This window comes from Ambystoma mexicanum, chromosome 4p (assembly GCF_040938575.1).
Source record: "Ambystoma mexicanum isolate Mex_15411 chromosome 4p, UKY_AmexF1_1, whole genome shotgun sequence".
NCBI lineage: Eukaryota > Metazoa > Chordata > Amphibia > Caudata > Ambystomatidae > Ambystoma > Ambystoma mexicanum.
The window spans coordinates 442883918-442910864 of NC_090927.1; the positions used below are offsets into that span (position 1 = coordinate 442883918).

Sequence of the window (26947 nt, forward strand, 5' to 3'; positions counted from 1 at the left end):
CTCTGTGGACCTGTAGTGCTAATACTGATCTGTACCTTCATTTTCAGGGGTTTGAAATATAATAAGTTACTTACTTGTAACTCCGGTTTTCCAGCATTGGTATCTTTCATAGATTCACATGCTGTGAATATCCCCTGCCTTCAGGCTGGGAATCCTCGGTAACAGAGAGCAGTTTAAACTTAAACTGAAACTTTAAGTCACTTTTTTGCTCTATCATAGTCATTTTGGGTCATACTGCTCACAGCCAATAGGAACACCTCACTTAACTCCTCCCCTGTCGGCCAGCTTCAGATTTGGCAGCGCATGTGATTGGCAGTAAGAGCCAAAAGACGAGCCATACGGGGTAAGTGGGAGTGTCGCATGTGAATCTATAAAACATACCAATGCTGGAGAACAGAGTTACAGGTAAGTAACTTGTTCCTTCTCCAGTATTGGATCTTTCATAGATTCACATGCTGTGAATAAATTACAAAGCAGTATCACAACAATACTCATGGGCGGAGGCAAGCTCCCAGCATAACTTACCACTGGAGACTTACCCACCTAACTCAAAAAGGTACTGCTGAACCGACTTGGACGACTCTACACTCTTCTGCAGAATCTCTGTCGACACACTAGAACCTTGTGAACGTATGCACCGATCTCCAGGTGGCTGCACGACAGATGTCAGGCAAGGGAATTCCGGAGAGGTAAGTAGTGGTTGCTGGTAGAGTGAGCTTGGGGTCTGCCGGGAAGCGGCCTGCTGGCTTGCTGATGGCAGAATGAGATGCAGGCAGCAATCCATCTTGCGATAGAGGACTTTCAGAGAGCCTTCCCTGGGCCAGAAGGTCCAAATGAAACAAACAGTTGATCTGTTGTATGGAATGTATTTGAGGGCACGCACCACATCCAGCGTGTCTAGTGTTCGCTCCGCTGGAAATGTTGGTGTACCAAAGAATACAGGCAAAACCACCTGCTGATTTAGATAGAAAGCAGATTGTACCTTTGGCAGAAAGGACGGTTTAGTACGTAGAACAGCTTTGCCCTTGTGAAACGTCAAATAGGGCGGTTTTGCAGAAAACGCCTGTATTTCACCCGCTCGCCTGGCCAAAGTTATGGCCACCAAGAACGCTGTTTTCCAGGAAAGATGTTTAATAGATGCTTGGTGCATGGGCTCAAAAGGCGGCTTCATAAATCTTGCGAGTAGCACATTGAGCTCCCATGATGGCGCTGGACAGGTGCAAAAGACCGGAACAGCGCAAGCAAAAACACCTTACCAGCCGGTAAGACCACAGGGATGGCAACCCAGCAGCGCAGTTCTACCTGGAGATCCCAGCAAGGTGCACCTTAATGGGAGAATGCATTAAACCAGATTGATCCAGGGACAACAGATAGGGCAACAGATCCTCCGGCCAGATGGTCTGAGGTCGCAACTGCTGGTTTCTGCACCATGCTTGAAAACGCTTCCACTTACTCTTGTAGCATTTTAAGGTGGACGGAGCTCCAGCCCTGGCCAGGATCGCCTGGCAATCTCTCGGAAGGGACAGAGCCCCGAACTCTAAGGACACAGGAGACAGACTGTCAGATTGAGAGAGGCCGGGTTGTGGTGCAGTACTGCTTCCAGATTCCTGGACAGGAGCAACTGGTGTGGGTGCAGCTTCATCTATGTTGCTGACAAGAGGGCAAGAGGTTGGAGTACCAAAACTGTCTCGGCCACGCAGGAGACACTAATATCAATTTGCACAGATACAGTCTAAAGGTGTGTACAACTGGAGGCACCTTCCTCCTCTGACCAAATGCCTCTGGTGTGTTGGTCTTGACAGTGGATGTCCCCAGCCCTCCAGTGAAGCATCTGTCATGACGTTGGCATGATGGTCTGGCAACCTGTAGGGGGCGCCCTGCACCAGATGTCCCCTCACTGACTACCAGCGAAGGCTCCACTTGAAAACCTGTGTCAGAGCAATGCAGTCGTCCCAGGACCCTGAGGCTTTTATCCAGCAGGCATCCAGGAATGTCTGCACCAGTCTCATGTGTAACCGGCAGTTGGTGATCAACGGGATGCATGATGACAAGATCCCCAACAGGGATTTGTAATTGCGGACTGTACTTACCTGGGCGCCGTTGAGACAGCGCACCTTGTCTAGAATAACTGCCACCCTTTCGTCCAAGGGTCTGGCGGTGCAGGTTTGGGTGTCGCATCTTGCTCCAAGATAGAGGGCCTGTTGCGATGGAACCAGGCACGACTTTGGGAAGTTGATGGAGAAACACATTTTTTGTAGACACTGGATGGTGCTGGCAGTGTTGGTTTCTGCCAGCGGATAGGAGGGGGCTCTTACCAACTAGTCGTCTAGATATGGCTAGACGTGAATGCCCCTCTGCTGCAAGTGAGCCACCACTGGCGCAAGGCATTTGGTAAATACCTGCGGAGCAGACCACAGGCTGAAAGGAAGGGCCTTGAACTGATAATGTACTCCTGCCACCACAAAGCATAGGTAGCGCCGGTGTGAGAGGCGAATATGGATGTGAAAGTAAGCGTCCTCGAGGTCGAGGGACACCAATAAATATCCTTGTTGCAGCTGGGACAACACCTAATGTAGTGTGACCATGCAGAATGTTTGTGCCTTGAGGAATGTTTTGAGCACCCTCTGATCTTTTATGGGCCTCCAACCCCCTGACTTGCTGTGCAGTGACTTTTTCCTTACCATGAAGTAGCGGGCATAGACTCCTGTGCCCAGCTCATCATTGGGAACCTTCTCCAGTGCACACTTTTGCTGCAGAGTTCGTACTTCTTGAAGCAAGAGGTGTTGCAACTTCTCTGGTTTGTGCGCGAGAGGAATGTCCAGTAGATAGTCCCCAAACTCCAGCGAGTGGCCCTGCTGGAGGAGGGATAGCACCCATTCGTCGGTCATGATGTGTGTCCATTCTTTGACGAACCTTGACAGTCGTCCTCCCACCAGGGTGCTGAAGTGGGAAGACCTGGCCTTGGACTGTTCATGCCTGTTTGCCAGACTGGCCCCTAGATTGGGAGGAGCCACAGCGCCGTTGTGAACCCCTCTAGGACTGGGATCTTTTACTGTACTGGTCCCCTGATGATTATGGGGTCTGGTAAGCAGAGGAAGACTGGTCCGTGGTGCGGTTATCCCACAAAGTCCTGCCATAGCGCCCTTTTCCTGAACAAAAGGACTGGTGCCTTTGCTGTAGTGTGCCCAAGGAGCGAGCAGTTACTATATCCGTTTTTATGGATTGTAAGGCCTCATCCACCTTCTTCCCAAAAAGGGCAGATTAGTCAAAGGGCATATCCAAGTCCCTGGACTGGACATGGGTCGAAAATCTGTGGCCTTGAGCCAACCCTGCCTGCGTAGGACCGCTCCATTACCAAGCTATCGAAAACCAGTAACAGCAATGTCCACAGAGACCATAATGTCATGGTCTGATGCCAACTCGCCTTCATGGAAGATGTCCAAGGCCTCTTGCTTCTTGTCATCCAGCAGGAATTCCAGCAAGCGACCCAACTTGTACCACAGTTCGCGATCGTAACGTGCTAGTATGACCATTGCATTAGCCACCCTGATAGTCGTGGCTGCAGTGGCAATTATCTTCTTACTGAAGGCGTCAAGGTGTTTGCCTTCCTTGTCTGGGGGTACAGAGCTGGACGACACTGGGTTAGCTGACCTCTTTCTGGCAGCCGCAGAGACAACAGAGTCTGGTGTATGTTGAGTGTAGAGGCAGGTGGCAGCGCTCTCTAGGGCTCTGTACTTTTTGTCAAACCGGTCTTCCGCAGTCGGGGGATGTGCTAAGATGATCAGGCCATCCTCCCAGATGTCTTCTAACAGCGGGATAGACATGACAGATTTTTTGTGCTGCTCTCTGTGATGGTACAGCACACTCTCCTTTAGCTGCTCCACCGGCCCAAGGCCGACTATAGTGGCCGTCCTGGACAAGAGCGTGTGGAAGGCCCCTACTTCTTCAGGGGGTGAGTCCCTGAGTGGATTGTCATCTGGTTCCCCCATCAGCAGTGATGAAATAATCAAATTCATCAGTGTGGGTTGAGTGTGTGGGGACCACGTCATCAGGGTCTGTGTCTGTCCCAGTATCCGACAGCCTCTGCGACACTGAAAGGTGCTTACCCCTTCTGGGGGGACATGTGATGTCATCCATTTCCTTGGGAAGCCCGGGGACATCTGTGCAGGGTAGGCTCCACAACCGGGGCTGGTGCGGGCAGCTATTGTTGCAAGTTTGCCACCAGAGTGGTTAAAGTAGATAACATGTCCAGTGATATGTCTCTTTTTGTGGAGGCAGTGATGGCTCTGGTAGAGTGAGGGCTTGAGCTGAAAGCAGAGGGGGTAACGGTGTTAGCCTGATCAGGCTTGCCTCACCCAGCATTAAACTTCTGGAAGGCAATGTCCTGTTTGCTGGCGAAGACGGCTGTGACATGATGACCTCCTCCTCTGCTTCCTCCACCTCTGATTGGGAGAGACTCTGCTCTGACACAATACCACCCGGCAGCAAGGACACCCCAAGGTTAGACAGTGATGCCCGTGGACGGGTCATCAATGCAGACACTGTGCTGGTGTGGGTGTCAGTGACGCCAGTGACAATGGCAGCAATGGTATGGAAGTAACCACTTTTGGCTGTCGACAGGGTCGTTGATGATGTCATTGACGAAGGTATCACAGCCACGGACATAGATGCTGTCGACGAGATCCTCATGGCCATTGACATTTTCCTTGATTACGCAGTAGTCGTGGTTGTGGCTGTGGCTGATGACGGTTTTGTTGATGACGAGGTAGTCGTGGTCATAGGCGATGGCGGCTTTGTTGATGGTTGTGGCGAGGTAGTCATGGCTGTCGACGTCTTTGTTGACAGGGTGCCAATGGACGGTGTTGATGGCCTTGGGGTAGACAACCTGGAGGGAGGCTCGGTCATCGACGATAGTGGCCGTCTTTCACAAGAGCGTGTGGAAGGCCCCTACTTCTTCAGGGGGTGAGTCCCTGAGTGGAATGTCATCTGGTTCCCCCATCAGCAGTGATGAATTCATCAAATTCATCAGTGTGGGTTGAGTGTGTGGGGACCACATCATCAGGGTCTGTGTCTGTCCCAGTATCCGACAGCCTCTGCGACACTGAAAGGTGCTTACCCCTTCTGGGGGGACATGTGATGTCATCCATTTCCTTGGGAAGCCCGGGACATCTGTGCAGGATAGGCTCCACAACAGGGGCTGGTGCGGGCAGCTATTGTTGCAAGTTTGCCACCAGAGTGGTTAAAGTAGATAACATGTCCAGTGACATGTCTCTTTTTGTGGAGGCAGTGATGGCTCTGGTAGAGTGAGGGCTTGAGCTGAATGCAGAGGGGGTAACGGTGGTAGCCTGATCAGGCTTGCCTCACCCAGCATTAAACTTCTGGGAGGCAATGTCCTGTTTGCTGGCGAAGACGGCTGTGACATGATGACCTCCTCCTCTGCTTCCTCCACCTCTGATTGGGAGAGACTCTGCTCTGACACAATACCACCCGGCAGCAGAGCCACCCCAAGGTTAGACAGTGAATTCCGTGGACGGGCCATCAATGCAGACACTGTGCTGGTGTGGGTGTCAGTGACGCCAGTGACAATGGCAGCAATGGTATGGAAGTAACCACTTTTGGCTGTCGACAGGGTCGTCGATGGTGTCATTGACAAAGGTATCACAGCCACAGACATAGATGCTGTCGACGGGATCCTCATGGCCATTAACATTTTCCTTGATTACGCAGTAGTCGTAGTTGTGGCTGATGACGGTTTTGTTGATGACGAGGTAGTCGTGGTCATAGGCGATGGCGGCTTTGTTGATGGTTGTGGCGAGGTAATCATGGCTGTCGACGTCTTCGTTGACAGGGTCCCAATGGACGGCGTTGATGGCCTTGGGGTAGACAACCTGGAGGGAGGCTCGGTCATCGACGATGACAGCCTCATCGCCGATTTCGAAGACGAGACAGTTTTCAACATTGAAGGCGAAGAGTGGCCACCAGATTTCGACATGGACTTACAAGACATCGCCTCCCTGGGGCGATGGAAAGGGCCTTGGCTCTCTTCCTCTGCCGATACCCCTTGAGCATTGACCTTTAGTGAAGACCGGACCTTGTGCAATGATCGGGGCTCATCGTAGGCGGTGTCTTTGTGTCTCCTCTTGCTGATGGCCTGGAATTCACGCGACCTAGACCTCTTACTAGAAGTGGTTCAATGGGCCGTCCTGCCCCACCCTAACAAGGCATGACTCTGTACTGAAGAGGAGTCAGAAGCCCCGCTGGCATCCACTCCGCCATGAGGTAGGCCCAACTGTGCAGATGAAATTTTTTCGAAGATTACCGGTGGTGGGAACGGTCTACGGAGCTAGCACTGTCGCTGCCAACGCCGGTTATTGAGTAGATGTCGAAAAATATATATTTTTCGTGGAAAAGATGTTCAAATATAAGATTATTAGTAAAAATGTTGAAGAAACGATTTTTGAGGACTCCCTATACTAACCTGCGGTAAAACATCTGTAGATGGCTGGCAGGGGAGGAGTTAAGGGAGGTGTTCCTATTAGATGTGAGCAGTATGACCCAAAATGACTATGATAGAGCACAAAAGTGACTGAAAGTTTCAGTTTAAGTTTAAAATGCTCTATGCTACCGAGGATTCCCTGCCTGGCGGCGGGGAATATTCACAGCATGTAAACCTATGAAAGATCCAATGCTGGAGAAGTATTTTGCCCTACCCTAGTGATTGTGTGTATGTATCTTTTTCGTGTTGTGTGATTTTATTACCTGTTTGTAGTCATTTTGTACTGTGTTATTTGGCCATAAGTAAAGACGTATTTTTATGCCTGTTTGTCGAAGTGTGTTCCCTAACTGCTTCACTGTGTGTGCTCACTGTGGACCCCTTACAAGCAGACACCTCTTGAGATTTAACTTAGACCACTCGCCATGCTACCTTGGACTGGTTTGGCTACAGCTCCCAGATTTATCCCTGTCATAATACTAGGCTGACCTTCTATACATCTGTCCACCATGCCAGAGTATAGAAAATCAGTCCTAACAAATTGGTGTACAGCGGTGTGCTGACCCTCTCCACTTAACATTTAGGTGTTTTGTGGGTGAGGATCAGTATTGGGTACCTCAGTGTTGGACACTGGTGGAGTGTATGGATAACTCTTACACAGTACACTGTGATATTTGATTGCCTTGAAGTTGACAGTCACCTACTAGATTTGATAATATTGAAACAATTACTTTCAATTCTTTGTTCTTCAAAAGTGGATCACTTAAAGAAGTTATGTAGTGACAGAGGCCTGACAGTCTCTGGCTCTAAGGCTGAACTAATTGTAAACATTCTTGATTTGGAGAAGAGTAAGGGAGTACCTCCCCTAACTAATGGTACTGATAGCAGAGATGGGGCTGGACCCAGCAACAGTAATGGAGTTGATACCACTGCAGTGACTAATGTTGAGGATGAGGAGGAAGAGGGTGATCCCCTGTGCTATATTTTGTCACAACCTCAGAGGCTGAGGCAATTATTGACTTAAAAAGGGAGAAGCTCAGGCTCAAGGAGAAAAGGCTTGAGTTTAACTTGGCTAGGCTAGACTTTGAAAGAATTGAGAGGCAGAAGGTCATAGATCACAGGTGGTGCTTGTCAAGCTTAAGGCTTCACCAGGTACTTCCAGGGGATCTGGAGATGGTTCTGGGTCCTCTTCAAATCCAATATTCCCAAAATATCTGCTCAATGTGTATGAGGAGAAGAATTATATAATCGATTGGCTTGTAACGTTTGAGTATGCATGTGAAGTGATGCGAAAGGATTGCATGGTTGCTCAGTAGACAGCCACATTCTAGCTGCAGTGCCATTATGGAAATGTCAAAGGCTGAGAGGAAAGATTTTGCAAAACTCAAGAAAACTCTCATCTTAAAGTTTGGGAAGTCTCCTGAGATTTAGAGAGTACAGAAAAAAAGAATCTATGACTTATGTTAGTTTTGTTACAGATTCCTTGAAAAACATGTGCGGCTGGGTAGAGGGATATCAGGTACCCACCTTTGAGGGCATGATTCATTCGGCCATGCTTGAGCATATTTATGCTTCTTGTTCCCCAGAACTTAAGCAGCATGTGGCTGATTCTAAGGAGTTAAATCCTAAGAGGTTGGCCATTGCTGCTGACTTGTGGGTCTCACATAGAGTGTCCGATAAAGAAATGCCTACTTCAGGTAAGGAGAAGGGAAAGAAGCAGAAAGAGAAAGAGGGTGAGGGTACAGATAAACCTTTGTTCAAGAAGATCCACAAACATTTTCATAAGGGGAATTCACACGATTCAGGTCAGGGCAGTGGGACTAGTCCTCCCAAGCATGAGAGTGGCTTCACTAAGCCTCCATATATGTCAAGACCCAGTGGGATTTGTTACACATGTGGAGCAAGTGACAACAAGAAGGTGGACACCCAGGTGTAAGGGTAAGACCTTGGGGCTCCACTCTGCAAGTATGGCCTTCTCTCAGTATAAGGAAGAAGAGATTGCAGAGGTGTCCTTCCCTTTGGATTCTTTCCCCACAGGTGAAGAATCTGAAGTTCGACAAGATTCCTTGGAAACTAGTAGTGCTGGAGCTTCTGCTCCCATCCCAGCCCTGTCTGTTAGGAAAGATTCCTCTTTACTGCACCTTTCCTCCGATTTCTATGGACCTCCGAACATTTGGTTTTTATTTTTGTATCTGACCTGTTCTTTTTACAGTGCAGTGAAGCCTTAAACTTCACTACACTGGCTTTTGCTCATCTGTTATGGGGAAACCCACATGTCCTTCAGGCTGTCAGTACTGGTCAACATTGTTTCCCTTAGTCTTGTTACTTTGTTAGAACTTTTAGTAACTTGTTATCACTTGTGGTAACTTTTCATCATTGTACAATGTATCTTACAATGCAGTACAATGGTGTGCACTGTTTGTTTTGCCCTAGACTAACACTCAGAGAATTGTTGGTTACTCTAGGTGTGCTAAATGGACAAACTGGTGGCAGCAGTTCTTTTAACAATTTTTTTGGTGCATTTCATATAGCCTTACTGCGTTTACCGTGTTTGCCTACTAACTGTGACTAGTGGTCAAACATGGCCATGCCACAAGGTTTTTCGCTTGTCCTTTGGCCATCTTGTCTTTTAGCCTTCTTCCTGGCCTGTGAGGCCAGGAATATCCTTATATGGACTTCCAGTGCTTGTGAAAGCAGAGGCTTTTGGCAGGCTTCTGGAGGGCTCAGTGTGCTTGCTGCCAGGAAGTGTGCTGGGACTGTCTGGTCCCAATCAAAAACTGGTGCCAGTGTGTCCGAGTAGTATGCATGAGTTTTGCGCCAGTGGACATGATTGGACCACTGCTAGGGTGTGTGTTTGTGGGGCAGATCTGTCATTGGCTAGTGGGAGCCGCTGCTTTAACCTGGCTTTTAGGATAAGAGGACCCCTGCACCCACTTGAGAGAGATCCTGGAGCAAACTGAAGGAGCCAAGACTCCTGTTCAGATACAAGACTTGCAAGGAGACCGTGGACCCATCGGAGGAAGGTCATGATCAACTTCTGCTGCTGCCCTGGCAGAGCCCTGTCCTGTGGAAGATCTCTGTCAGTCCTACGAAGAAGCTGTGACCCTTGGAGTGAAGGGAGCATCCATTCTCAACGTCAGCTCAGAGTCCTACGAAGAAGAGCCTATGGAAGTGTCCTAGGACCGCCCTGTGGCTGACCAGCTCTGAGTTTTGGCTACCATACTGCAGATGTCGCTTTTCCAAGGTGAGACCTGGAACTTGGGGGAGCCTCAGCATGTGCAACAAGACTTACTTCTACAATGTCTTGTGTTCCAAGCATGAAGGGGACCCGAAATAGGAGGGAAAGTCTGACCACAGCAAGTGAATCCCTTTGCGTCGCCGTGCATCAGTGGTCCTCGTCTGAAACTGCTAACCTGCGTCCATTCCTGTCCTGAGAGGGGCTCTGCATCAAGTTTCTTTGCATTTCTTTACTCGAAGACCTTGCACCAATAATAGTCCAATACCGGAGAGCTATTTGAAACCGGCAACCCCTGGGAATCAAGGGCTGAGGCTGAAAAATTGACTTTGGACCTTCTTAAATCGACCTGCCAAGTCCTGTGAAGAATAGGATTATGGAGTTGGAAGGGGGGTGTTATAGCGATACTTACCTGCTCCCCTAACTCCCTTTTAAATGTTTGGTAACTTTTAGAAACTTTTAAATTGCTCTGGCTTTGCTATTGCTTTTTGACACAAGCACTCTGAAAGTTGTGAACTCGTTTGTTAGCTAGTTCAACTAGTCCCCTGAAACTTGAAACTGTTCACTGGACCCCAGAGACCCTATCTTAATGTTTTTCTGCTTCACAAAACTATATGGAACTTTGCTGAACTTTTGGGCACAAGACCCCTACATCTTAGGGATGGAGTTCTGAAGGTAGGATGTATTCTCTGTGAACCTGAAGTGCTAATACTAATCTGTACCTTCCTTTTCGGGGGTTTGATATGTATTTTGCCCTACCCTAGTGATTGTGTATGTATCATATATTTTGTGTTGTGTGATATTTTTACCTGTTTGTAGTAATATTGCACTGTGTTATTTGGCCATAGCAAGTATTTTTATAGCTGTTTGTCTGAGTGTGTTCCTTGACTGCTTTACTGTTTATGCTCATTGTGGACCCCTTACAAGCTCACTACCTCTTGAGACTTAGCGTAGACCACTCACCTTGCTACCTTGAACTGGTTTGGCTACAGCTCCCAGAGTTGTCCCTGTCACAATACTAAGTTGGCCTTCTATACATCTGTCCAACAGGCCAGAGTATAAACAACCAGTCCTAACACTTACTATTTTTCAACGTATGCGTTTTCAGAGTATGAACAAAAATGATATCTTAAAATGATGCCTTCACCCTGATGCTAAGACATTCTGATGCTTTAGCATTAACTTAAGGACATGTTACCATATCATATATTCTGCCTGACTCATGTGTCACAGCAACAGCACATCACACAATTATGGGGTTAACACAAATGCCACCTTTAGCGAGTGTCTAGAAGACATGAACAGAATGTTTTGTCCCCCTAATACAAATGATAAAGTGAGCCATCACAGCTAAAGCGGACCCCACCCTCATATTCCTTTTTTTAAAGGGGGGAGGTCTCAGTTCCTGGAGAAAACTGTAAAACGCTCTATGAAAATGCAGTGATGCAGTCACTGCACCTGCCTCCAACTTAACGTAGGAAAAGGCAAGGCTCCAAGTCGTGGATTACCTCAAACCACCAGGCAATACAGTAAAGACAAAATGCATACAATAAATAAATGCAGCTTACCTGGTACTTGGGGTTAAAGCCCATGTACTGGTAGCACTGCTCACAATGGTGGTACGTATTATAGGCTGCATATTTTGATAACCTCATTCTGGTTGTTTGTCGTCTCATGTACATGTCATCCTGTCTTCTGTTCACCAGTTTATCTGTGAACACACTGTCAAGTTAATGTACACCTTGGAAAATGCAATGTTACGGTTCTCCTAAACTCTGTGGTTAAACGAAGAAGCCAATCCCAAACAGAAATGATAATAGTTTACATAATAACTGTGCAAGGAAAGCTAGTAAATTAATCAGCTATCAGCTTTCTAGAACATTCTAATTACCTTTTTCAGAGAGTAGCATCTAATTTTACCAGCATCTAGGATCAGAGTTTTCTCCGAAGTATGTATCACACCCTGATAAATCATGATGGCTCCTCCACGCCCTCGAGCAATTTCTTCCACATTATCTTCTAATGATTTTGGCCAGTGCCTCTTGTCCACGATTTCTCAAATCCAATATACTCTCCCCATACCCCTATGCCTCCCTCCACTTACTTTTTGCTCACCCTCCTAGCCCTACCAATCCACACCTTTGTTAATTCTTCTCCCACTGAATAGGCATCCATCATAAGGACAACCAAACCCTCGAATGGCACTCCTTATCTGATCCTATTTCTCCACCTCTTCAATTTCTCGCTTTCTCTTTCGATGCACCCAGCATCCAGGCTGCTTCAAGGTAGCTCCTGTCTTGCAGGTCCTCAAAATGCCTTCATGGCACGCCAAAACTCCTGATAACTAATGGCCTGTATCTCTCCAAACTCACTATTCTAAAATCCTGGAGGGGTAGGTGGAGATCCTCTTCAGTCTGGTTTATGCAGCCATAACTCTATTGAAACTCTACTGGTACTGTCTTTACCCATGTCTCCAACCTTCTGACCTCTTCTCACCATAGTAAACTGGCCTCTATCCTAATCCTTAAGAACGTGTCTGTTGCATTTGACATTTTGGACCACCTTCCTCTTTGACTGGCTTGCCTCCTATGTTTTTAATTGGTCCTTCCCCCATCTCATGGAACGAAGCTACCTCTGATCTGACCTCTCTTTCAGTTGGTGTTCATGAAGGCCCCAACCTTGGACATCTATTCTATACCCTTTGCACCTCATTCCTCAGAGAACTCATCCCCTCCGTGGGGTTCTCCTATCACCTTTTTGCAGACAATGTTCACATCTTCTTTTCCTTCCCTTCTCTCAATCCTGATCTTTCTGAATGCATATCTGATTTCCTCTCAGCAATCCACGACTAAGTGGCATTTCACTTTCTTATGAGTAACTCCTCAAAGACCAAAGTTGTCTACCTCCTGGCCTCTGTCACCCTCCTCTCATTCTCTCATTTACCTAATTCCCCTCTGAACTGCAACTCCGCTCCTCTAAACCACTTAAGCTTTGGGTTCTTTTGACAGCCATCTCAATTTTCACCACTTCATCACCATTTCCCTAACTGCTGCAAGAAAATGGCCTTGACAACATCAAGAAAAGCAGTCCTTTCTTAGCTTTCCATGCCACCAAACCCCCATACTACTTCGCTAAATGCACCTTTAAAATCGCCCCTACTCTTACCCCACTTCCCAACACCATGCATGCTGATTCACTCTCAATGAAATATTAGTCCCTTTCCAAATTCCTGGTGCTTGTCTTCAAATCCATGTATGAGTTCCCCCTCACTCTATATCTGGCTGAAGGTATCTCTGGCTTCTCTCATCTCCACCATTTATGCTCTGACAACCTCCTTAATCCCACCCTTCCCCAGCCATCCTGTGCACCATCAGACTTTGACTGCATCTCCCGCCTTGCCCCATATCACTGGAACTCACTGACTCCCCACATCAAAACCACAGGTACCACCCTCTCCTTTAAATCTGCCCTATAGTGCCACCTCTTGAGCCCAGAAGGATCAACCTGAATTTCCCTTAAGATCATTCTCTCTCCTTGATTACACTATCCTGTATATATGACCATTCCGGCATGTTCATTACTGTCCCCAAGTACTTATAGTACTGTTGTAAGTGTATCTGGTCCAAACATTTGCTTCCCTCAATAAGTAAATATGATCTATTCAATAAATACCTTGTTCTTAAGTGTGTTCTTAGGTTCTGGCTTTTTTGGTGACCCTTATGCCACTCCATTGATGAATTCTTTACCATAGGGGTGCATCCCCGGCAGTCCAGGGGAGCCACCAATACTCAGCGGCCACAAGATGGGCACAAGTACAATACATGTCTCAGTGTGGTGGCAATCTCAAGAGTCCCTCACCACTTTTGCAAGGCTCACACTACACAGTACAACTAGTTGCTGCTCTCAAGGTTCACTGTATTTAACAACATCTCTATATGTAATAAATTAATTGTCTTTTCATTTCCCTTTTCTTCATCTTCTTTCTATTTAGTTTGGGCTATTAGCTGGCGCTTGCGCTATCTAGTAGCCAAAGCTACTGCATTAGAGTAAAGATAGGGAGAAATAGCATATGAGAAGGGACGCACAGCTTGCAGGTGTTGTTTGGGTGTTTGCCCACCCATTGACTGCCCGTGGCCATTCTAATCCCCATGGCCATTCCCACCCAGTTCCTGCTCCTACCCACACAAACCACCTGACTCATGGGAACTCTTTGGGCTCACTTTAATCAAAGCTTGGCCATCAATCTTTGCACTTGAAGTGCCTGCCAGTGTGTGTTCAAAGCAGTCTTCTGAGAGTTAAGGCCTTATGTGGAGCTTTAAACACACTACTGGTGTAATAAAAATGTATTAACCAGGTTTGCCTTCAGCCACTCCAGTTATAAGCACTATATGTGACCTTCACTGAAGTCCTGTTAAAAACAAACATTGGCAAAGCCAACAGTTTTGGCTTGTGTATAAATATTAGGCATTTGCCCAGCACTGCGATTATCAATGTCCAGTTAATACTACTACGGCAGTGCCTGGCAAGTGCCTTTCCTATGCCTATGCAAAAGCCCAAACTGTTGCCTTTGCCAATGCTTGTTTAGTTATATTTTTCTTTGTTTTGTATCGGACTCACTTAACACTCTATTTACCATGCGATATTTGTTCTCATCTATTTTTAATGCCTACCATGTTTGTATGCGTGTGCTTTGCTCCTTGCTAATAATTGAATGCCCTCACTTGTGCTACTTCATTGTCTCATTTCTAAAAAAAGGCTATGTTTTAAATCTTGGTTAGTAGCACATTGTTTCCTGCTATACACGTTTGATGGTTTTTTATCTATGTACACTAGCAAGTTCCTCCAATGTGCACCGCTACAGGATAGGAGCTCTTGAAGCACAGGCACTGCAATAGGAAAAGTGTGTTATTTATTTTGTGTGCACTCTTTTTTGTAACTTTCAAAAGCTTCGAGGTGTAGGTAGATGTGCTCTTCTGGTTACCCAAAGGCACATAGAGGTAACATCACTTGCTTTCGGTCACATGTGGAGTGTCTGTCGAATTGAGATTAAAAGGCACATCGTTAGGGAACCAAAAGCTGGTGTCAACTACTACACCCACCGGGTGCTTTCCAAAGCAGCTGGCTGTAGGGTGAGCAGCTTGCTAAGTGTACTAACCCACTAATGAATCAAGTCACTGTTCCCTACTAATCTTTGTAAATGTAATCACTGGCTCCCACAACATCCCTGATTCCCACTTACAGGTGAATGTTGCAGGTGATGCCTAAAAATACAGGTCTTTTTCCCATTAGAAGTCTATGAATCAGCAGGTCTACAGTGAAATGTTAAGCCATAGCTTACCGCCACCCTTGCTGTCCAGGAGGCTTGAGCAGATCAGGCTTGCGTCTTCATACTTCGGGTCATGGATAGTGTAGTCGAAGGGCATCTTCTTAAAGGCCTCCCAGTCAGGCCAGACGTCCCCAGGCTGGTGATAACATGCATCGGATTCATCTTTGAGGTCTACAATGTTAGTAAAATTCCATACAATATGTAGACAGCATTTAGTGTATGCATAGCTATTGTCCAAACTGTTCTGAAAATAAAGTGCAGTTACAGCCTTACAAAGCATGCAGGTTGCACAGAAGCTCAGCGCTCGCCTCCATGGAGTGAGTGCAGGTCCTGTTTTTCAGAGGTGAAAATAATTAGCAGACAGTGAGGGCCAGCTATTTAGTTGCATTCTGTAGCATATACATGGAAAATAAAGTCAACACAATGATTGCATCCATCTAATCTATGATGTTTCGCTTCCCTAGGACCATACAAATCTGGCGGCAGTGTCTAATGGAATGGCATTTGGAGTGGGTGGAATGGGGGCTTCTTTCCACTTGGTGCAGTTTAACTGCGTAATAGGAGACCAACATGCCTGCTCTGCTTACCCACTCACCGGGCGACACCCTGGTGAAACATGTTTGCGATGGAATGTCCCATACTTGGTTGCACCCTGTTCCAGGGCAGCCTGAAATATAGTTTGCTTGGTTAAACAAGAGTGGACAGAATGTTTCACCTGCTCACACTGCTGAGAACACTACAGCTGGCCAGGCTGGCTGGACCATTCTAGTTGACCTGACTGGCCACAAGTCCAGTGATTATCCAGGACACGTGAAAGAGTTAAATGCTGGGTGTGTGGGTCATCAATTCTCTTTTCCTTTAGATGGGTGGAGTGGAATGGATGGGAACTCTCCGTCTTATACCTAAGAGCTGAGCGCTTTCTCCACCCCTAACCGTCATATTACAGACATGCATCCTTTTCCCTATCAAATTCTGATCGCCATTACACCCTTTTGCAGAAAAGAATTACACGTAAACAGGTGTCCATTCTAAAAAAAAACAAATAAACTGCAGTAAGTATTAGTGTATTTCCCACATGGCAAGTTAAAATGAATGCCATAAAGATGTGTGACTTTTTGTGTTGAACCTATGTTCATGTGCATGGTAACTACCACTGCAAGCAATTCTATAAAACGATGACTTGCACAATTACAAAATCCACAAACTAAAAGAGGAAGAGAAAGACAGGAATCACAAGCACACACAACATGGGTGTCTAGAAGTGTTCTCTTTCTTTTAGCACTGACAATTTAAGCATGGTGATCTGTGCTCGCAGGTACACTCCCAACTGGTATTCACCAGGGCCACATTAAGTGTCTGGAGAAGTTGACCAAGGGTAAGTCTGCTAAACTGGCTTACTGTTACAACCACTTGCTTATGCATCAAGCCCACTGTGTTAGGAGTGGCAGGAGGGAGGTCTTATAACTGATGATGGAGTCCCGTTGGACTTGATTAGCTTTTTTTCTTTTTTTTAAGTGACCGTGTTTCAACAGCAGGAGAATCTTCAATTTCTCACAAAGAAAATACCTCCAGCCAAGAGTTGTATGTTTTTCTTCAAATGTACCTCAAAAGTTGTAACATGGCAGTGAATTCCCAATAGCAGCAAATACATCATCACAATCACACGCAATAGCTGTAATGAGGCCCTATTGTATTATATTTTTCTGGGAATAGCAACAAGCACATCAAAAAAGAAGGGTTACGAGCCGTTTGCAGTAGAAAATAAGTCAGACCACAGAATCAGGGCACATGCAGAGGCTAAGTCAAATGTCTACAGGGGACTGGTAACTTTTAAACCTGAGGGCTTCGAGGTTAAAGCACAGAATAATGGCTTAATCTAAAGGTAGTCCCATTTGACCTTCTCAGCCAAAGATAAATGTCTCTAAAAAAATGTTCGGCAACGTTTATGCTCAAAAGGTGGCGAACAATCAAAACAATGAACTGACAAACTCTGTGGAACTGCCGGCATGATAATCCCCCCCACCCCCTATATGGTATTTCTCACAAAACGCTAGAATGTTGTTCCAGATTCATATCTTTTCATTATTGCTCTTTTATTTGTCAAATTGTTTCTGTTTATAACTAATGTTTTTGGGGTCTTTTTTTAATTTGTATTTTTTAAAAAGGGGTGGCCAATCCAACGTTACACAGAGTTTTTTCTTCATCACAACTTCCTTACTCCCTTTTACTATTTGCTCTTTTTTTGTTGTATAGTTTTGGTTGCTTTCACGTGTCCCGATTAGTGTCTTTTCAACTTTATGGGCGAATATGTGCCTTGTTGTCTAAGCAGAGTGTAGAACCTGGTCGCTCATTAGGTGAAATATAAGAGGACGGTGAAGGGTTACAAAAGTGCCAAGGAACGAAGGGGGAAGAAATGAATGAGCATCCACAGGTCCTGCTAACATCTTATTTAACATCAATTTGCATTTAGAGGGTTCTTTATCACAAGAATGCACCTATTTCTGCATCCAAGTGCCATGGAACAGAAGGTTACAGGAACTTACTGATATTGATCTCCTCCTCGTCGTAAACATCCACCTCTGTCAATCGAACCAGCATTCTGGACAGGATACTGAGGAACTGCAGGTAGGCGCCAGTCTTTCCTATCTGAAAGGACAGGAATCATAATCTCAATGCAATATGGGACCTCTGGGTTTTTTGCAGGGAATTTCATAAAAGCTGGCAATGACTTAAAGCTTCAGTCATCTTGACAAGCACTACCCAGACAGTTGTACGCAGGTAGGTATTTCCCTAGATCTCCTGAATACCGGCTAACAGAAAGGACAGGTCTCGAAGTAGCCTTGGCTTGTATCTGCACTTAGACGATTTCTCTTCCAGAATTTCTTGCATACTATGAAGTCCCCAATCCTCTGTTTCTCTTGGTTAGTGCTGGTCCTTATTATGTACACCCCCAACCCCTTTTCACCTTGTGAAATAACCAAACTGAGACCATTACATAAACAAAATAAACCCATAGGTCTCTGGATTCTGTCTGCTGTAAGGAGACTAATCCCGGGTGATGGTTGCCTTCTGTTTCATTCCTGTTCCAGGAGACTGTTAGGCAAAGTTTGTATGCAGCACCCTCTGGGAACACTACAAACAACTCTGACTACAGGTATAGGAAACCCAACCTTTGGTATAAGCTTGTACTACACAGTTTTGGTAGCGTGTTGAGCAGCCAGGCTTATCTCAAGAGGGGTCAATGTGAGCTGTAGGGGAGTTAAACAGAGATTCACAGTGGCAAGTAGTCAAATAAACTCTTACACTCAAGGTTTCTTGAATAAACAATTATTAATTTATTTATCAGTAAATTAGAATAAGCCTTCCTCAGAAGCGAGCAATATAACACTAACACACAAATACACTTCAATACTGTACACTCTTAGTTTCTAAATCAGTAAAGACCCTTTTGGGATGGCTCACAGACACAACCTGCACCCTCAGGTGACTTCAATCGCATTGGTGCTGGGGACATTAATATCTTACTGTTTGCATTTAGGGTACTGTTATAGGTTGGTAAAAGGAACAGAGTATTAGAACAAGAGACCACAAATATTCTTAAGCAGGCAAATACTTTTGAATCCCCACAGCAGAGTCATTCAGTATAACAGGGTAGGCCAAAGTCAATGGGCAAAAGTTTTATATAGGATGAAACACTTCTGGTAGGTAAGTAGAAAAGTCTTTGCACAATGTTTTCGAAGTCTTTGAAGAAAAGAATAATCAAATGTAGGGCCACAAGCCATTAGACTTGTGAGTGGTAGAAGATGCAAGCAACTCTACAGCAAGAGATAAGTTCTCTCAGACTTAGTACAGTACCTTTGAATTGAAGAAAAAGTGCAGTAGATGACTTTTGTTCCTGTGTAGCTATGCAGATCACAATTTTCCTGGGCCTCAGTCACGGGGACAAGAGGGAGGACTTATGGGGACTCCTGCACTGCAATGGGACAACCACTGCTCACAACCGGCAATCTTCAAATCAGTGGCTGTTCAGTGTTTCAGCTCCTCGCGTCTACCGCAAATAGCAACACAGCGGTTCCTGGCTGTCGAGGTGGGCTTTCCTTGCTTCTGGGGCCCCGCAATCTGTTGAGGGGGCTCAGGCTCGGTCGGTCCTGCTTCCTGGGAGTCCGGAGGATCTTCCTGGAGCTCTAGGCCAGCTTAAAAGCAACACACACAATCTGGTGTTCCTCTCCCTGGCTATACGGTTTCCAGCATCAACTCTGTGGAAATTCAACCAGCTCCAAGAAGGATGTCCAGGTGACTTACTTTGGAGTTGATTGGTCCCACCAACTCAAGGGGAGAAGTCGTCCTTGCAGGGGCTTCTCTGTCGATACGAATTTGGAGTTTCAGCACAGCAGCAGGGCTTCACCGGGCAAACCAACGGTCCAGGAGTTGCAGCAGGCGTCCTCTTCAAGTTCTTCTTCAGTTCCTTCGTCCAGTGGTTGACTCTGCCTTCCAAGCCAAAAGTCTCGCCTTTTATTCAGTTCTCTCCCATTAATTCCAGCCCAGCTGTCAGTCACCCAGTAGGGTGGCTGTCCTTGGTCAGCCGGCCAATCACTACAGAGTGCATTTGGGTCTCCTAGGAGACTAAGCACAGGGAGTTTCGGGTACCTGCCTCACTTCCTGCCTACCCCAGACATCCTGGAGCCAGAAGCGAGCTTCACTTGTGATTCTTGCCAAAGGCAAAGCGAACAATGGGACCAAACCTGGTTTGGCGCGCAGAGTAAATCTCAAGAAGGACCTTTCCACAAAGAAATGGCTAAAAAGAAGACTGGGGTCATTTTGTAAAAAAATGCACCCTTGGATGCTTTACTGCAGCTGCGAACGCAGCCCGCGGTAAATGCACACCACGGTAGTTAAAACTAAACCACTGCCACCAGCTATTCAGTGAGGAAAGGATAACATAAAAATGTTACATGAGAAGCTAGACAAAGGGGATACTAGGTAACCCCTCCAGCACCCGGTGGTAAGATAGTGTGTGCTGGGTCTAGAAAGTTAAAATTGTAAGTAAAATCAATTTCACTTCACTGCACTGGGAAACAGTACTTTATCCCAGAGAAGGTATTTAAACCTTTGGGAAATCTGAAAGACTTTCCAGTGCCACTGCACTGGAGGTTCTGTGTGACACAATGTAAAAGATGATGCCTATGGAGTTTGTCAGGCTCCATAACCAAAAGAAACACAAAGCTCATAAATTACGTTAAAATACATGAGAGAGTGGGAAAAAAGGGACTCACTCTCTCCAGGTTAAAAAATCAAGTCCTCAAAATCCAGCACAGTTGCTGGGGGTCTCTAAGGTGGAGGGAATTAGCACATTTCTGAGAATTCTCCCTAACAGAGATTACTGGGTAAATTGTGTTTCTCTGTTATTTGCATACAATTTATTAAAGGCGGACGCTTCACTGCCTATCTTGCACACAAATAGGTGAAGGAAAATATGAACACATTAAAATTGTATTAAAAATGAGAAATGTAGAAACTTGCACCGTTCTAGAGAATGAACAAATGCCACAAATACAAGGATGGCGAAAAAGATGGAAACCACTGATCTGGTGCTTATTATGTGCCTGCACGATTACACTCTTTGGGCATCATTCCGAGTGCGGCGGTAAGGGGTTAACGGCGCCGGTAAGGATGCCGGTGCCGTTAACCCCTTACCGCCGCATTCCGAGGTCCTTTCGCGGGAGCAGCTAAAGGACCAGGGAGCTAATAATGGGCCTGTTATTATGGGGACTCGAATGGGAATGGAGATGGCTTCCCTGAATGGGGAAATACCGGGTCCTCCAAGGTTGGAATGACCTGGTAAATCCCCATTCAGGGAACCCGGACCCGGAATGCGGTAAGGGGGTAGCCATGGTGCTAATAGCACCATGGCTACCTCCAAACTCAGAATGAGGCCCTTTGTCTTTCTGCTCTTCACTTTTCACAGTCTATATCACATTAGTACTTCCACTGAGGTAGAAGCCACTATGGTTCCCCCCATTACAGGAACCGCCTCTGATTTGCTTACTACCACTAAAAGGAAAACTCTCATGGTTACCCAGGACTGTTTTGGATTTGCTTCCGTATTACACAACCATTATAGTTGGGAGACTTAAGAGAAATGCAGAGGAAGATAATGTGGGGATAAATACCTATTTAGACAATGCAGCACACTTGGGTAATAACATGTGGTACCAACACATGAAAACGGTGGGATCGAGAACGTCTCAAGAAAGTTGCTACGTCTGCGCTCTCATACCCTATGCCATGAATACAGTGCAAACTTTCATTTCCAGAGAGATTCCAGAACATGATGCCAGGTGTCTCATTCATCTTGCAGCATGTATGACTAGAGGACAATTCCAAGGAAGTTGAGCAAATTTGCGATGGAGATCAAAATGGTTGTTTCCATTTCAGCATGATTATATCAAGACTTCTCAAATGGGAGAGCAAGATGCTTGTGTATCCTGCAGAAAGAAAGGAAGAAGTAGTTATAAAGGACATGAAGAGAATGGAATGCCCTGACATAACAGAGATAGCTGGATCGCCTGGATGTTGGGAATTAACTCAAGTCTTAGGCCCTCATTACAACACCGGCACTAAAGCATGGCGCTATTAACATGTTGTAACGGGTCCGCCATGGTTCAATGGGGAATTACCACCCCATTCCAAGGTTGGCAGGGCGGTAATTCCCCATTGAACCATGGCCCTTCCCCATTCCCATTTTCGCCCCATAGGGCTCTATGGGAATGGGGAAGGCGCTAAGTACGGTACCGCAAATTGCGGTACCGTACTTAGCACCAAGGTCCCTTTGGGGGTCCCTACTTTAACAGCTGGTCTAGACCAGCCGTTCAGGTCGGGTCCCGCAAAGGGACCTCGTAGTCAGGCGCTAAGTGTTTAACGGCGCCGCAGCCTTGTACGCCACCGTTAAACACTTAGCGCCAGGGTCGTAATGAGGCCCTTAGTCTATGGACAAGTGAAATCCAAGAAGGGATGGGAAGGAGGGCTGATGTCCTGTGCAGCTCATCTACTGAAATCAGAATATGTGCAAGAGGTAAAGAGAGTAAACAATGGATGTTTGAAGTCATGGGCTAAGCATGCCAAACTACTGACATGGGTAGAAGATGAATCAGGTTCAGTGGCTGTGATTCCACTGGCAAATGTGACATTATGCTTCCGAAGAGAAGGAAGAAAGCGTGTGGGAGATAACATTGGCTGTAAAACTCCAGTTGATGTTTCCAGAATGGGAGCAGGAACAGCTGTTCTGATGGATCAATATTGGGCTTGTGGGCCTAGGGCCTACATGAAGCTGCCCAAGGATTGGAGAGGAACGTGTTCATTGGTGCTTATCCATGTTCCAGCATTAGTGGTTCCTCGGAGTGACCTGAACATTGGAGAATTTCCAAAAGTAGATGCCCATTTGAGAAAGACAAGAGCGCTTGAGTTTCTCAATCGAACCAGAAGAGAGAATTACTTCTCAGCTAAATCAATAGAAGCATTCAATGACATTCTGTATAACATAGATTGTTCAGTCAAATTGCTTCGATCTTCACAACTTTCTTCATGCCTGGGATCCAGATGATGGCTAATGCCAAATTGTTGCAAATTACCAATGGGAGCTTCTGCAGATAATCAATACTACCATAAAAGGATTGAATGCTATCAAGGAAGAGCTGTGAGCCATAACATTGATGACTCCCCAGAACAGATATGTCCTTGACATGATCATAGCGATGGAAGGAGAAGTTTGCGCCAAAATTGGGCCATCATGTTGCACGTTCAAACCTTCTCATGATGACGAGAATGGGATTTTGACAGAGGCAATAACATTGTTGACAACCCTGCATAATAAGATGAAAGACGAGACAGAGGACATTACAGATGACAGTTGGTTTGCATCCATATTCTAATGGATTCCGCAGTGGATGGCAAACATCTTCACATTTCTTCGAGCACTATTGCTCATGGTGATGTTTGGATTCTGTGTACTCAAGATAATAATTGCCCAATGTAACAGGATAGCAAAGAAGGCGGTAGGAATGAAGATCATGATCGATGTCGAATCAGGGTTTGGACCTAAAAATGGACTGATGAAGATATCAAGAAATACATAAAGGCTAGCAATGTAGCACCTGAAGGAATGAAGTTTCTGTATCTGAAGAATCATAAAAAGTATGTGGGACGATGGGTCTACTGAAATCCGAATGGACAGTGCAGCTATATGACCTGGAGTGTGGATGAATGTGTTAAATCAGCCGGCACCCTGAAGGGGGTGATGAAGATTTGGACTCCAAAGAAACACTTTTACAAAAGGAAATATCAAGATGTGGAGACCGTTGTTGAAGAAGTGGTCGATGAATTGACCAGAGGGGGGAGTGTAGAGGAGCAGCTGAATGGCTCTGCAGGAAGACCCACCCCCTGACCTTCTATATGTTGGAAACCTGAGATTGTGCCATGCTTGACACCTGATTGTGTGTCAATTCCGCAGCGAGTGTTCAAGAGAAGATATTTTCTGAGAAAGCCTTACCAAATGTATCCCCGAAGAGATGACAATCTGAGGGAGGTACTCCCTGAAGGAACATGAGAAAAGGCAAAAGAGGAGCTGGTGACGTCACAAGAAACGAGCGTGATGCACTAAGAAGACTGACTGAAGAAGATGCATGGACCTTATAGAAACTGATGACGAAGTTAAGAATCGAGTAAACTTTCATATGCGAAAAGAAAACTGCATGTGTGTGATGCACTGCAGAAAATGTAAGCTGTTCAATAACTGTACAGATGCAGCAATGCAAGTAGACTAAGTGATCACAGAAGCTGGCTATACGTATTGAATAGACCGCAGGTGAAGCCGCCATTGTATAGAAGCTGGACATCGGTGTCATGAATTTAGTAAACTCGGACCCATGAAGAGGAAAAAGCTGAGAACTGTGTTGCAGCAAGAATTAGCTGAGATTGTGGATATGAGTGGCCAGGCTGTCTGGCCTGGTGCTGAAGGCAGCCGAGACTGGTTATCTAGTCTCTAGAACGAGAGAAGCTGAATCATCCATTGTTAAGGTGCAAAGAAAGAACTCCAAGCATGCCAAGTTTTATTCATTTAACACATTTAAATGCTACAAATTGGTCCAAATGGTGGTCTCCTGTCACGTGAGCTAAGGATGAAAACAGAGTGGAGCATTGAGTTCCAGGACTACGAAAGTGCATGCTCATACTCCCTTATATTCCCAGAGACAAGAATACTCTGCAAGGCCAAGTTCAAAGACAACCTTCATGGCAGAAGGCGTGAGTGATGAGACGGCCGGCTAATTGGGTTAGGGAGGTAAATTCAAGTCCACCTCCTGGCACCTGGGTCTGAGCTCACATGCTGCTAAGTGAACCGAATGTTCCAGACATGGAACAAGCGTGCCAACCGACTGTAGAGGGCTGTATAATGAAGGGCCTTATAGTTTGAGAGCTAATATTATATTGTGTACTTACTGGTGTAGAAGATGACACATTTTAGAGGTAGGCATAAGTTGTCCACCTGACAGTAAATATCCAATCACAACCTTACCCCTTATACCATCACGTGCAGACAGAGGTTCCGGTAAAGGTGGCGGGGTGGCCTTTATAATCAAATCCCATTTGAACGTCAGAGAATTCTCCAACATAGGCCTACCATCAGCGGAACTCCTTTCAGTGAAACTTCCGCTCTCCAACACCCGCACCATCTTATTTCACCTCATCTATCAACCACCAGGTGCTATCTCCTCCTTTGAAGAAGATATCACCCACCTCCTTACACAAAATACCAAACTGGGCTCACAAATCATTCTCCTGGGAGACCTTAATTTAGGTCTTCATGACGCTACCGATTCTAATGCTGCCACACTAGACAACGCCATTACACAACTAGGATTCAAACAGCGCATCAACAAACCTACCCACTCCAAAGGTAGAACGCTGGATTGGCTGGCTGACTTTAACTGCTCCACAACTATTCTTAACAACGCCCCGTGTGCGTGGTCTGTCCACCATTGCATCACCTTCTCTAACAGGACAGACAGACACAGTACCACCCAGTCCGCCCTCGCCCCTCCAACTCTCTCAAGGAACAAATAGAACTTAACACTAGACAACCTTCTACCAGTGCTACAACCGATTACGGATCTTCCTCACAACTCCAACATGGACCCCGCGTCCTTGGTTGACTTGTACAACAACACCATTGAACACGCTCTAAATCAATTTGCACCTTTGAAACTCAGAAAGGCTAAACAGGCTGCCCATGTAAACAAATGGTATACTGCCGAACTAAAAGCTTTGCATAACATCAAAAGAATAATCAAAGACAATTGAAGAAAATCTCCATCTACCTGTCATGATTCCTGCCCTCATGTCCCCAGCCCTCCAAGATGTCAGGCTGGAGCCAGGCCACGATCACCTACATGGCCCTCAAGGGCCTCTCCATCCCTCCAAAGACGCACTTGGAGTCAGACTTGGCGCTTGCGGCACCAGACTAACTCACTCCCATAGGATAACATTGGGGATTGGACTTGTAGTGCTTTGATTGGGACAAGATGGATGCCCCCACATATTTCGGTTCCCAGAACTGCATGTGCAGTCTAGTCTTTTGGGTGTGGTTCAGGAGACACCTGGGATACCCAGAGACTATTTAAGCCATGCCCAGGCTGAGAAACATGCTTTGTGTTTTCTGCACCTGCAGCGTGACACTCACCGTGTTCGGATCGGACTCCAGTAGGCCTGCATCTTTCTTCTGCGCTCAGCTCCTGCCAGAACAAGAACACCGTTAGGAACAGCCTTACCTTGCTGCGCTTCTGCACATCATTCATCGCTTCTTCTGTTCTGCGGGCATCTTCGGCTGTGTCATTCCCATCCCGGCACGCCGCTTCCTAAGGAAAAGGGAAAAGAACAGAAAAAAGGCATTAGTAAGCATTCAGCAAATCTTTGCTTATTTTTTAAAGACTGTACGAGCTTCAAACGCTTACCTGAATCCCAGCCGCTCTGGGGGAACTCTGTCTCCGGAACTTCTCATCCATCTGCAAGAAGGAAAAGACACTCCAGGTTAGCGTGGAAACATCTAGAGGCGCCGCATAACGTGTTTACTCAACGCATTTCTTCTTCATAACCGGCATCCATGCTGGAAACGTTGCGGCACCTAAAAGTCACAGAAAAAGAACTCAGTTCAATACAAATACGAAAGGGTCGCATCGCGCATTGCGCTCTCACTCACCTTCAGCGCTACTCATCTCAGCAGCACGCCGCCATCCCCGGACGCCGGCCATCATCTAAGTAAGGAAAGGAACGAAGTTAGAGAACTGTTCAAAAGACTCATTATACTTACCTGTCGGAGTCTTGTCAGTGAAGTAACTAGGCAGCAACGAGCCCGCATCAATCAACGCACCCCTGCGCTGAAAGCAGGACGGAGAGCCCACTTTCCAAGAAAACAAGGTGAGCTGTGGATCAAAGAGAAGGGTTGGACCCCAGAAAGAAGGGGTTCAAGCACACATAGACAATAGGGAGTTAAACTCTACCAATCCTGTGTTTCAGGCCCACTTTCCAGTCGAGTAGACTCCAGGGAAGGGTTTGAGGTCGTAAGAGGTCAGAACAGGCTGAGTGACGTCCCCATGGATACCAGGTGAGCGTTACACTACCCCCAACAAGGCAGGCTTCGCCTCGGCAGCGGCCACTTACAAATCTGCAATCACCAATACTAAAAGAGAGATCTACAATACCAGGATTCAGAACAGTATATCTGGTACCAAAGAGCTCTTTTCCATCCTAAGAGAACTAGAGTCTCCAGCACCTCCCACAGAGGATTGCACCAAAGACAAAGCATGATGTGCAAACATCCAGAAAGCTTTATCGGATAAATTAG

General features: G+C 46.2%; 1 protein-coding gene across 2 annotated transcripts in view; it reads right to left on the reverse strand.

Moving 5' to 3' along the window:
- The window catches only part of GREB1 (growth regulating estrogen receptor binding 1), a 627979-nt gene that overhangs the window by 94042 nt on the left and 506990 nt on the right, over positions 1 to 26947 (reverse strand). For both annotated transcript variants that reach the window (XM_069605957.1, XM_069605956.1), the window contains exons 23-25: positions 17598 to 17700; positions 15067 to 15225; positions 11297 to 11439 (exon numbers count right to left, since the gene is read on the reverse strand). In XM_069605957.1, the coding sequence (XP_069462058.1) occupies positions 11297 to 11439; positions 15067 to 15225; positions 17598 to 17700 (405 nt within the window). The remainder of the gene's footprint in view (positions 1 to 11296; positions 11440 to 15066; positions 15226 to 17597; positions 17701 to 26947) is intronic.